Here is a 13,695-nt window from a genome sequence, read left to right as displayed (position 1 = left end):
GGGCATAATTTAGAAACAAAGCAGTACAAGAAATGATGTTTCCACTGTGAGGACTCAAGTGACTAAGTTTCTCCCTCAGATGAATAACTGTGAATGTCAAGGCTCTATAAAACGGCCACTTCTCCTTTGGAAAGACCGTCTCCACAAGAAAAACCCATGATTCACATTTTCCACATGCACATTCCTTCAGAATCTGATTGGACTGGAATAAAATAAAGCATTTGCAGGAAATGCTTTGATTACATCTGAATGACAATACTCTTTAGAGTTCTTGTGTGACAAGATATTATGGAAGAACACGATAAGTAAAGGCTTACGTTCCACGAAAAATTAATATAAATACTAACATGAAAGTATACAGTGTGGTAAATTAGGGCAGAATAGCTACTGATGATACAAAAGTCCATTTGTCATGGAGGCAGTAGGACGGTAAGCTCTGTCTTGTCAACTGTTTCAAAAGCAGTGAGTTTTTCTTCTCCCCTCTGTGCAGGGATGCCATGCACTCCATGACAAAGGTGCTTTGATCTTCCCCTATTAAATATATCTTGTGTGGACCTAGCCTGAACTTGGTAAGAAAAAAAAAAAATCATTTCTATGCAACGGAGGAGTACCGTATGTCTCTAAGATTATTCATTACCTTTCAAAACTAAAGCTATTGGTGAAGTTTTTTGTGTCACACATACATGAAAGAACCCCCTAGGCTGCTTACTTAAAGTATTCCTGCTTTTTTCTTCCTGCCTCAGATCCGATGGGGAACCCAAGTGAAGAAGGCAATGAATTAGACGTTGCAACTGACAGGTAAAAAAAAAAAGACTGACAAGATGATGGAAATGAAAGCATCCATACCTGAGTTGGAGGGTTTAGACACTCTTCCCTTAGGAACTGGGAGTAACAATAATTCCAAGGATTGTGGCGGAGGTGGCGGCGGGGTCACTTTGTCTTGCTTCTTCTCTGAAGGCGGTGGCGGGAGAGGGTCCTCAGGCACCAGTGATGATTTCTCAGCCAGAAGGGTCCCGGCAGCCCTTGCTGCGACCTCTTTCAGAAGGGCCGCCGAGGAGGTCATGGAAGCCAGGGAAAGGAAAGAGCTGGCCGGGGGCGGGTGTTCCTGGCCAGGAGTCAAGCTTCTCTCGCTGACTTTCTTGGATAAAGCTGCCAAGGTGGAGCTGGCAGACTGGGAGCTGAAAGGGGAGGAAAAGGACTCAAATCGCATGGTCTCCTCCGTCCTGGTCAGCGATTTGTCCTGCAGGACAGCATTGGCTGCAGCTTTCAGTTTGAGGATGGCTGAATCCGGGGACAAGCCGCAGGTGGTGGTTGAGTTTGGCAACCACTTACCTTGATTCCATATGAAACGGTTACTTGGAGTGTATTGGTCATTCTGTTCCTGCTTCTCTGCCAACTTCCTGGCCAGCACGCTGAGCTGTTGGGCATGGTGGGACGGTGGGGAAAAGGAGAGATTCGAGCCGACGTTGACAGGGGACTCCACCCTGCCGTTGGCCGTGGCCGTGGCATCGAGTTTGAGGGACCCGGCCTCTAGCAGCCGCCTCAAGTTGCTGCTCAAGGGCTTGGTGGAGCCCGCGGGATCGTCATCACACAAAGAAGACACGCCGGGGGAGAGGTGATCCGGACACTGCAGTGGGTCTCGCAGGACCTCACCGTCAAGGGCCACCAGCTCCAACGTGTGACTGCTGGGGGTCCCGCTTCCCAAGGAGGTGTCGGGGGAAGTGGACTGCTCCTGGATCCGGTCCTCCAGGGACAGCTTATAGTTCTCCTGGACTTCTCCATAGGATGCTTCCGACGGCGTCTCTGAAGAGTTCCCATACCAGTGTTCTCCTTCACTGAGTTCTCCCTCCGCCTCGTCCTGCCTACTAATATCTGGGGGAATTAAGAAGATCAGGTTTACTCCCAAAGCGAGCAACAAGCAAGCCTGAAGACACTCACACGGAGTCGTGGACATGCTTCCTCTGCCCTTCCACCCACGAACCACACGAAAGACAGACACAATTTTAGAGCACGTCAGGTGCTGGGTCAGACCGTCTCGGCCTAAGCCTGAAAGGATGCTGAACAGGCCAAGGTAAAAACACACCCACCTTCTACATGTGTTCATCGTTCTCATAATTATTCCAGATAAAGTGAAATGGAAACGGAGGAAAGAGAAAAATGGATCTGGTAAAGAAGAAACCGCTACTTTCAATGATGGGGGAAATGGGAAGAAGCTTGTACCCTGGTGAAAAATCCCAGCATGACATCTTTAGGATTGCGTGGGAATGAAAGAGGCAGACTGGCAGAAGGAGAAACACAGTGTGATGAGACCCAAGGCAGTGGGAAGCCGCTTCTCCACTTTCTAACTACGAATCACTTCGCTGGCTTGATACAGTAAAATGCAATTAACTTTAAGTTGATCAAATCATGTAAATAAAAACCTGCCTATTAGCTATTATACCAACTTCACATAGTTGTTCTGAAGCCTCCATCATAATAAACATGTGACCATGTTTTGAAAACAGTCAAGTACTATATAAAGATGAGATCTCATTAGCAAACACTATTCACATTCCTGATTTCTTAAAAGGGACAATCTCTCCCTGATTTCTTAAAGGGACAACGCATGCTGCTTGTTTGAGATTCCAACCCCCGACTCGCCTGCCCTCTCAACATGGACAGTGATTAGTAATTTGTTCCCTCACTCCACCCACAGTCCCCTTTCGTTATTTTTCTATCCATTAGTTTATCTATCCACCCTTACTGCTCTCACTGGCCTCCGGCACCGGTTACTTGGGACACTTTGCCGTTCCAGGAGCACAGGTGAGCTCTGCCACTTTTCTGCCTTTGTTCAAAATATGCCTTTGATCTGGAATGTCTTTCCCCAGAAAACCCGATGGTCCAACTCTGCCCATCCTTCAACAGCCAGCTCAAAGGATTCTTCCTCTTGATTCTGCCTAGAACTCTCAGTCAGCATTAGTCTCTCCTTCTCATTCATTCACTCACTCATTCAACAAATAATGAGGGAGTGCCTGCTGCATGTCAGGCGTTGTTCTAGATTGTTCTAGACTGAACAACGTTGAACTAAACAAAGATCCTGCCTTCTTGGAGCTTACATTCCAGTGGAGAAAGACAGATGTTAAACAAAATGAATAAATGAGTAAATCCTACAGTAAGCCAGAGGGTGGTAAGTGTTATGGGAAAAGATACAGAGCAGAACAAGGAGGGTTGGAGGTAAGGGGCAGGAGGTGAGTTGTCGTGTTAAATAAGGTAGTTGGGGTGAGGCTTCACTGAGGCGGTGGTGACATTTGAGCAAAGACTTGAAAGACGCCAGCAGCTGGTCAGGCAGCCATCTCTGGGAGAGGGGCCCAGGCAGAGGGGGTCACTGTAAACGCCCTGACGTGGGAACTTGCCTGGTATGTGCATGGACCAGCAAGGAAGCCAGCGTGGGGAGAGTGGAGTGAGTGAGTGAGTGTCAGAGCAGTAGGACAGAAAGAGAAATAATGAGAGAGAGAGAGACAGAGACAGAGACAGAGACAGAGACACAGAGAGAGAGAGGGAGAGAGTGTGTAAGTTATAAAGGAGGGAGGCCATGCCTATCAATCAGTAGCACATTGTAAACAACTGAAAGGTCTTTTGCATCTGGTGCAACTGGGAACCACTGGAGGGGGAGGGGCAGGGCAGTGACATGCTGTGACTCCGGTTTTCAAAGGTTTGTTCTGGCCGCATGTGGAAGAGAGCGCAGGTACAAGGTGGGAACGGGGAGGCCAGCTCAAGGTGATCGCAGGTGGGGAGAAGTAGCCGGATTCTGTGCATATTTTGAATGCAGACCCAACACTCCCATTTTTTAAATATTGGTGTTATATTACTCTAAATGAACTGTCTGCTACGGACCTATCTTCTAAAAAATTAAGGGGTGGTGTTCCTTGAAGGCGGGGATTTTCTTATTATGTACAGATCCCACCTATGCCTAGCACAATGCCTGGTCCCTAGCAGAGTTCCGTGAAGGTTTAGGGATCGAGGCAAAATGCCCCACTGTGCCAAGCTTTGCTGTATAACATGCTGTTTCCTTTCCCAATAGAAATAGCTGCAACTACAAGCTAATACACTGATCTTCCCCTGCTCTTTAGAGGAGAAATGTCACAAATGACAAATTCTCTTTCACTAAGTTAAAGTTCTGCAACTCCTTCCTGAGATTCCTTATTAAGTTATCAAGAAGATATAAAATATCAAATGGAATTTGCTGGAAAAAAGCAGACAAAATTGAGTTTTCTCTGTTAAGAACAGTCCGGCTCCTTGTGATTTGCCACATTTCCTTCTTCCCATTTGATTTCAACATTTTTTATCTTTCCTGGAAGCGGCGGGACACAGAACGACCCATCTCCCCCACGGCTTCTCGTAGGGACGCTTTTACCAAACAGTCAACATCCATTTCAACAACAGGGCTAATTTTACGTTCCTTTGGCAAAGCCCCTGTCTTGATTTCCGATTAAATACCTCATCCTTCATAAAAATCACATGGGAACCATCTTATAAATAGTAAGAGAGCTAAAAGATTTAAACATCACTCCAGTAAGAATCGTTGAAGATCTTGTTCAAGGATCTCTCCTTTGATCTTTATTAACACTCACTATATGAACTAACATAGGAAAATGTATGTTTCAAAAGGCAATACTTGTAGATTACGTTTTTTGTCAAACTAGAGTAGCTACAGATAGTCAAGACTGGTCCAGAACTTTGTAGTATGAGGCAATTAACAAGGTACAGAAAATCGGGGTTTTGAGAACCACAAAGAATTACAACCACATCCGTGTCCAGTCTTGTCATTTTACTGAGACTATTAAATACTGTAAAGGTTACCTGGTTGCATCAAAGGCACACAGCTAACCTACTGCTAACACTGGAACCCAAAACCCAAATCTCTCAACACCCGGCCCAAGGCTCCTTTTCAAAGCCCCTGCCAGATGCCCTCTGAATAGCAACTTCTAGAAAGCTCTGAGCAGCTGTCCTCCCACCCCCAGCCAGCTATCCTTCCACCCTCTGGAAACAGAAATCAGCAAGAGAATTCTCAGTGATAAGGACTGTATTTACTCTTTATTTTAAGATAAACCATTAAGAGGTAAATATCCATTATTCCTATACTCTGATCTCTCCATTCCCTCTCTGCCTCTTCTCTGTTGCTGTCGTCAAAAATTGACTTCGAACGCCTGAAGAATTCAACACATCTATTGGCAAAGCCCCAAAGGCAAAGTTTAATTTCCTGCCCCCTCCAGACCCTAACTGAGTAAGAATATTCCCCCTCCAAAAGTGCTGAAGCCGGTGAGTGGGTCAAAAACTAAAGAATTCAGGCTCTAATCCCATCAAGCAGTGATAAGGAGATCCAAACGTTCAAGAGTGTTAAAAAAACAACAAGGACCTACTGTATAGCACAGGGAACTCTGCTCAATGTTATGTGGCAGCCTGGATAGGAGGGGAGTTTGGGGGAGAATGGATACCTGTATATGTATGGCTGAGTCCCTCTGCTGTGCACCTGAAACTATCACAGCATTGTTAATCAGCTTTACTCCAACATAAACTAAAAAGTAAAAAAAAAAAAAAAAAAGAGTGATACAAACAGTTGATATCCACTTTTAAAGCAACTTCCTCAACCTCACCAAAACACAGCCCAGAAAAAGCAAACAATCAAACAAAGCATTTCTTAAACAGACCAATTTATGTCCTTTAAAACCCCGGGATATTTCTTAACCATTCATTTCTCCCTGCTTTGCAGACACGCTCACTGAGATACATACACTCTCTTGTGCACTGCAAGGAAACTCGGCTACCTAAAGAATATTTTAAAACTCGTAATATTCTATTAATCACTTTTCCAAAAATGCTGCTCCTGAAATCGAGGTTATTCAAGTAATAAACCAGCAAACAATTGTAAGGCATGACCTAGAAGGAGCCAGACCAGAGACCCGAGGAGAAACATGTCCGGAATTATTCTGTCATCACCTGAGTTCAAACAAAAGGTGGGAGATGCACGCAGAGAAATGAATGCAAGAGAAGTTGGGACCTGCAGAGGTTTAGAGAAAAATCCTGACAGGCTTCGATAAATAGGCTTTCAGTTCATAAAACGGCGGCAACAAGGATTTTTCTCCCACAAATATTAATTTTGTTTCCCTTCTTCTGGGCTGTTCTATTTTCACATTCAGTTTCATTCTCCCTGGTCCAGTTGCGGGGAGCTCCGCTTCAGCGGGGTCTGCACGGCCATCCCCAAGCCCCCCACCCCCACCCCCCGCCCCAAGCCTTTCACACCGCATGATGAGAAAAGGTTCTCTCGCTGGGATGCTCCAGTAGCATTCCTGCAATCTAGGGGATTAATCTGCCGGACATCACGAACTTCAGAACAAGTGAGGCTTGACTTTTGACGCTCTTTCCCAACCTGAAGCTCCCCCCACGCACACACCCCATCCCCCAGCCCCACCCGGGGCTGCGAGGCTGTTCTGTTTCCTGGTCTGTCACCAGCAGGGAACAGTGGCACGTAATCACAGGGCAGCGTACAGGCCACTCTCCTGCAGACGCTCCCCGCACATCCAGCCTCCACCGTGGATCTAACAGCTCTCCTGACTGAGGCTCCTGGGGAAGCCTCCGAACTGCCCGTGTAAATAACTCCTTCCTAGATCCATTATTTTTAACCTCCAGAACAGGAAGCTATTTCCATTGCTATGTCTCTGACAGCCAGGTTCACACTCATTCCTGTCAATTTTACACAACAGTCTGTTTTGGTGTTTTTCCCTTTAAATCAGAAACTCGAAGAATTAAGAATAGAAACGGTGCAATTACAGAATGAGATTATGCTGAATACATTTTGTTTCCATGTGGCAAATACTTCTCCTTTGGGGAAAACAAAACCAAATTTCACTACCTAACACATTTATTTACAATTCAGTCCTCAAGCTGAGAAACTGGGGAACTTGAGAGCCACAACTCTCGCTGCATTTTTTTCAACTCACTTCCCTTTCAGTTTGACGGTTTTAATCAGATGCATTTAATTGGACTGATAGTCAACTCAGAAGGTCCTCATTCAGAAAGATCGGTAGGAGAGAGAAAAAAATATATAAGGAGTCGCCTATTAATTTTCACGCCTTTTGGCTGAGGTGAAAGCAAAGTGGAGATGGAAGCCGAAAAGCCTCACTTCTAAATCTACCCACAAACCATTCCCACCAGTCAGTCCACATGAATCTCACCAGCAGGTATTGAAGAGAACGAGGATTAAGCTCTCAGGACTCGCCTGGATGGAGCTGACTCATGGTCAGTCCTCTGGCAGCCAACACCCTCTTCTTGTGACCACAGGTGTGTTCACCTGGTCCCTAACCTTCTGGTTGATTTTCATCTGCAAATCTTCCACGTTTTCACTTTCCACCTAATGCACATCCGTAGCTAAAGGCCACACATCACTATCACTATTATCAGTTATACCTGGATACAAACCTTAAATCATACAACAGACTTTTCCTTGTAACTGTATACAAAAGCAGTTTGCAAAGTTTATGGAGCCGTGTACAAAAGTTATTAATAAAACCAATGCTGATAATTGGTTTAATTCAACATTTACTGAGCATTTACCATGTTCAGGGAACTGTTCTCTGCAACGGGGCGCCTCGAATTTCTAGGCCAACAGTTTGTAATCAACAGGGAAGTCAGGAATGCACAATCCTATGAAACACAATGACTAGTACCATCAAGCAAGAGTCGTGTGTGCGTAAGAGAGCAAATCATTCCAATTGCGCAGGTGGCTTTGGAAATGGACCTCAGAGGATGAAAAGGATTTCAACAGACGATGCTGGAAATTCACTCATAAGAGGGCCCACTCCTCTGCCAGCTATCAAACAGGAAACAGCCCAGTTGTGGAGTAAGCTAATATTCTGGTGACCAATGTTAGATAAACTCACCTAAGGAAAATGTTTCCAGATTCTTCACATTTTAAAAACTCACCGTCTATTGATTTGATAAGGGCAGATTTGACCAACTACCTACCCTACTCACTACTTTGGGGTTTTTTTTGTATTATTTATTTATTTACTTACTTACTTGTTTATTTATTTTTGGCTGCATTGGGTCTTCGTTGCCAGATGTGGGTTTTCTCTAGCTGTGGCAAGCGGGGGCTACTCTTTGCGGTGCACTGGCTTCTCATTGCGGTGACTTCTCTCGCTGCGGGGCACGGGCTCTAGAGCGCAGGCTCAGTAGTTGTGGCGCACCAGCCTGGTTGCTCGGCAGCATGTGGGATCTTCCCGGACCAGGGATCGAACCCGAGTCCCCTGCATTGGCAGGCGGATTCTTAACCACTGCACCACCAGGGAAGTCCCCACTACTTTTGAAATCAAACTGTTAGGTTGTACATTCCTGGGGCAGGACTGTGATCAAGTCACTTTTGTATTTCCCCTCCAAGCCCTGCCCGTAGTAGGGGTAGGTAGTAGGGCTTCTCTGGTTGTAAATGACAACCGGGACTGCAGGAAGCCATAGGTAATATTCTTGGTGCCTACATCACTGAGAGGGACACAATGTTGCTAGCACCAGAGAGGGTGTGGAAATGAGAGGGAGGGCTCCCTCTCATTGGCCTCTAGTCTCTTCTCGGAGATTAACATCCTCCTCTCGGGCCACCTTTCCCAGGAGGCTAAAACCCTGGCCGCGCAGGTTCTGGGTTCTCACTCTCAATGACGTACCATGGGAGAAAGGTCTTTCCTCCTCTGATTGACTGCTGCAGGTCATGTGCCACTCCCTGGACCTATCGCTGAAGCTAGAGGGCAGGCTTAGCAATGGCTCAATGTGGGTCACAGAAGAAGCGAGAGGAAAGAGGCACCAGGAGGACAAAAGCAGTGACCTCTGTAATGTTTCATAAAGGTTTAGTATGCTGCACGTCAGGCGGTTTGGAACCCGTTTTGTGATTCTGAGCATAAACTATATCCTCCTTTAGGCCGATTTACTTGCCAATTTTTCAGTTGTCCCTTTGTAGCCTGAAAGCCTCAGCACATCCCCCCACACCGGTTCTGCCCTCAACAAAGAGATCTTTCAGGGGTTCGGGGCTCCAAGTCCACAGTCTGAGTGACAGGCATGGACAGGTAATCGGCTCTGCAGGGCCAAGCCGCGGAGACCGTAGTTACAGGACACCGATGCCCGGGGGCACCCATCCGCTGTCAGCGTGGCCAAGAATAAAATGTAAGAATTGCTAGTTATTTTAAACTGCCAGGGTGGAGAAGACAACCAGATCCCTGTCACCAGTCCAGCTGAGGAAAAGGTGACGTGAGGGCATGGGGAAGTGAGAGGAAGTCTGGAGAGGATAAGCGTCCGCAGACTGAGATAGCAGAGCGGCCTCCTGGGTCAAAATGAGCATTTTGCCCACAGCCGTGTTTGCAAATTGTTGTTGGAAGTGTCCACGAGGAAAACAAAGGTATCACAAATTAACACATCGCTCCTTATCTTCAGAGTGAGTTCCAAACAGTATCTAAGCCAGTTTCAATATTCTCATATAAAGTGGCCAGGTCTTCCAGTGACCGAGGAACTACCCAATCTCCTCCATCAAACTCATCTCAACGTGAATGGCAACTACTCCATCCCTGCAGCTGCTTAGACCAAAACGCCACAGCCAGTCTCCTCTATCCTCTTTCTCTCACCACCACCCCCCGTCTAATTCATTTGTGGATTCTCTTGGTTCTACTTTCAACATACATCCCAAATTTTGCCACTTTTCACCATTACTACAACTCCCACCCTCGTATACAGCACTGCACCCTTTGCCTGGACTATGGAAGTAGCCTTTCTTTTTTCTTTATACGTCTTTATTGGAGTATAATTGCTTTACAATGGTGTGTTAGTTTCTGCTGTATAACAAAGTGAATCAGCTATACGTATACATATATCCCCATATCCCCTCCCTCTTGTGTCTCCCTCCCACCCTCCCTATCCCACCCCTCTAGGTGGTCACAAAGCACCGAGCTGATCTCCCCGTGCTATGCAGCAGCTTCCCACCAGCTATCCATTTTACATTTGGTAGTGTATGTATGTCCATGCTACTCTCTCACTACATCCTAGCCTCTCCTTCCCCCGTGTCCTCAAGTCCATTCTCAACGTCTGCATCTTTATTCCTGCCCTACCATAGGTTCATCAGTATCATTTTTCTAGATTCCATAGATATGCTTTAGCATTCAGTATTTGTCTTTCTCTTTCTGACTTACTTCACTCTGTAGGACAGACTCTAGGTCCATCCACCTCACTACAAATAACTCAATTTCGTTTCTTTTTATGGCTGAGTAATCTTCCATTGTATATATGTGCCACATCTTCTTTATCCATTCGTCTGTCGATGGACATTTAGGTTGCTTCCATGTCCTGGCTATTGTAAATAGAGCTGCAATGAACATTGTGGTACATGACTCTTTGAATTATGGTTTTCTCAGGGTATATGCCCAGTAGAGGGATTGCTGGGTCGAATGGTAGTTCTACTTTTAGTTTTTTAAGGAACCTCCATACTGTTCCTGTTCTCCATAGTGGCTGTATCAATTTACATTCCCACCAGCAGTGCAGGAGGGTTCCCTTTTCTCCACACCCTCTCCAGAATTTATTGTTTCTAAATTTTTTGATGATGGCCATTCTGACTGGTGTGAGGTGATATCTCATTGTAGTTTTGATTTGCATTTCTCTAATGATTAGTGATATTGAGCATTTTTTCATGTGTTTGTTGGCAATCTGTATATCTTCTTTGGAGAAATGTCTATTTAGGTCTTCCTCCCATTTTTGGATTGGGTTGTTTGTTTTTTTGATACTGAGCTGCATGAGCTGCTTGTATATTTTGGAGATTGGCAGTAGCCTTCTGACTGGTTGCCTTACTTCCAATTCTTGCCCCACTATTCTTAGCCAGCAGCCAGAGTTAAGCTTTTAAAAATATCTCCAATTCCACTACTCCATCCACAAAGCCTCCACAATGGCCTCTCACATTTCTCAGAATAAAATCCAAAACCCTTACCTTGACCTCAAGGCCCTACATAATCTGTATCCCTCTGGCTTCATCTGCTACCACTCTGCCTTGTTAATAAAGTAGGCTCCTGCCTCAGGGCCTTTGCACTTGCTATTCTCTTTGCCTGAAAGCCTTTTCCCCCCAAAAGAGCCACATGGATGATTCCCTTACTTCCTCAGGTCTCCCCTCAAACATAACTGTTTATTAGAATAGAAACTCCATAAGGGAGAAGGCTTTGTTTTGCTTGCTGCTGTACCCTCAGCACTTAGAATGGTACTCACTGGAGCACATGTTCAAATATTTGCCACATGTATGAATGAGAAAGAAGAATGGGCTTGGGACTTCCCTGGTGGCGCAGTGGTTAAGAATCCACCTGCCAATGCAGGGGACACAGGTTCGAACCCTGGTCTGGGAAGATCCCACATGCCGTGGAGCAACTAAGCCCGTGTACCACAACTACTGAGCCTGTGCTCTAGAGCCCATGAGCCACAACTACTGAAGCCTGCGCACCTAGAGCCCGTGCTCCGCAACAAGAGAAGCCACCACAATGAGAAGCCCACGCACCACAGCGAAGACTAGCCCCCACTCGCCACAACTAGAGAAAGCCCGTGAGCAGCAACGCAGACCCAACACAGCCAAAAATAAATAAATAAATATTTTAAAAAAGAAGGAAGAATGGGCTTAATAATCAGAAAGGTAGCCCATGTCTGTACTGGAAATGAGAACTGTTTTCCAAATTACAAATGACAATTCTATTTTTCTCATGTGAGTCAAACACAGAATAGGGAAAAGAGCCTGTTTTGCAAACTTTTCCACCAGAGCCTCCCTGGTGGCCAAGAAAAGACAACAGTAGCCTAGGGAAACGGGGGACTGAAGCTGATGCTCCCCCCAGGAAGCCCCAAATTTCTTTGAGTTTTAGCTTAACATTTCAAGTGAATTCTGCACTCTATACTATGGCTGTGCTTGTCCTTACTTAATAATATGGGGGTATTTCTCACAAACCATCCAGAAACATTTATTCTCCTGGAAGGTGCACCATTTCCCTCTGGATACCCACCTGCTTTGGAGAAACATGTACCCTATTTGGAGAAGCAAGAATGTATGAAAAGTATGTAGCATACTGTCAAGAGCTCAGTAAGGGGTGGCTGTCAGTGTTACTATTATTGCTATCAGAAAACAGCACTCATCCTGGTACGCCCCACTTCAGAGAGCAAAGCAGAAGCCCAGAAGGTAACTTCCCGGGATGATACAATGGACCCGTAGGATATCAAGAACTACAACTCTATTTGTTGAAACTGAATTTTGTTATAGGTATTATTTTAGAGATGGAAAAGCCTTGGAGGTCGAGTTCATAGGTCTAGCCTCTAGGCAGAGGCCTAGAGAGAGCTGGTGATATGTCCGAGGTCCCATACTGATTCACAAAAAAGACGGGACTTGAGCTCAGATGTCCCAATGCAGAGGTCAGTGCCTCTACTACTAAATCGCTAAGTGATCATCGCTGAGTGACTGAATGAATCCTAGAATGAAGCCTGGAACACTGCAGGTTCCCAATAAACATTTGTTGAACGAGTAAACAACCCTGTATAAAGCACTGGAAAGGTACCTGTTTCTATATCGGGTGTTTTAATATTCACCAGCAAATTTGATCCTCACAGTAATTTTACGTGGTAGACTGTACTCTCTTCGCTTTACAGACCAGGAAACCAAGTTTCCAAAAGGCTTACTTAATATACACACTTAGTGACAAAGCGAGGTTCAAACTCATACCTTCGGAATATGAGTAACCTGACAAAAAAGTCATATTTCAGGTAATCAAAAAGTACCGAAGTACCTTGATGTAGTCAGCATATTTTTATTTTGTTTTGATGGGATTTAAAAATGCATACATACTCAAACAGGATGTGTGAAACATAATCACTATGTTTGTAACATGATTATTATGTTCTGAGATGTGTCTCAGAAACTCCTGGGACTTTTCAGCAGCTTACCTCCATATTATATAGCCCCAAGCAATGGTATTTTAAGTTACTATTCCTACTTTAATAGTCTTTTGACTTCTTTTTTTTTTTTTTCTGTTATGCCCTACACAGAGTCCCTTCCTTCTAAATTTGAAGCTTTTTTGTCTGCCATAACTGAAAAAACAATCACCAGGCTTATTAAAACTGTGCACACTGAAGATGAAAACCAAGTGTCATAGGTTGAATTGTATCCCCCCAAAAGATGCTGAAGTCCAACCCCCAGTACCCGTGAATGTCATCGATTTTAGAAATAGGATCTTTGTAGGTGATCAAGTTGAGATGAGGTCATTAGGGTGGGCCCTAATCCAATATGACTGGTGTCCTTACAAAAAGGGGAAATTTGCACACAGAGACAGACAAGCCATGTGAAGACTGCAGTTGTCCTGCCACAAGTCAAGAAACTACCAGAAGCTGGGAGAGAGACCCACAACAGATACTTCCCTAGCACCTTCAGAAGGAGCATGGCCCTGCTGACACCCTGATCTTGGACTTTTGGCCTCCAGAACAGTGAGACAATACATTACTTTCGTTTGACCTTCTTTTGAATCATGGGAATACACTATCTATTTGCTTTGCTTGTATTAAATTATTGCATATAATTGTCATAGGAGTTTATCGATGAAGAATAATTATTAGAAGAAATTTTTTTCTGTCATTGAAGCCATCCAATTGGTGGTACTTTGTAATGGCAGCTCTAGAAAA

At 45.0% G+C, this 13,695-nt stretch overlaps 1 protein-coding gene across 1 annotated transcript in view; it reads right to left on the bottom strand.

Moving 5' to 3' along the window:
* The window catches only part of ZNF827 (zinc finger protein 827), a gene marked incomplete at its 5' end in the record, with an annotated part of 180,073 nt that overhangs the window by 141,366 nt on the left and 25,012 nt on the right, over positions 1 to 13,695 (bottom strand). Inside the window, one exon of the mRNA XM_079919486.1 lies at positions 847 to 1,872. Within this exon, the coding sequence (XP_079775612.1) occupies positions 847 to 1,872 (1,026 nt within the window). The remainder of the gene's footprint in view (positions 1 to 846; positions 1,873 to 13,695) is intronic.

Source organism: Stenella coeruleoalba, assembly GCF_951394435.1.
Source record: "Stenella coeruleoalba genome assembly, chromosome: 4".
NCBI lineage: Eukaryota > Metazoa > Chordata > Mammalia > Artiodactyla > Delphinidae > Stenella > Stenella coeruleoalba.
Note: the sequence above shows the minus strand (reverse complement) of the source record. Positions and strands in the feature narration are given on the sequence as shown.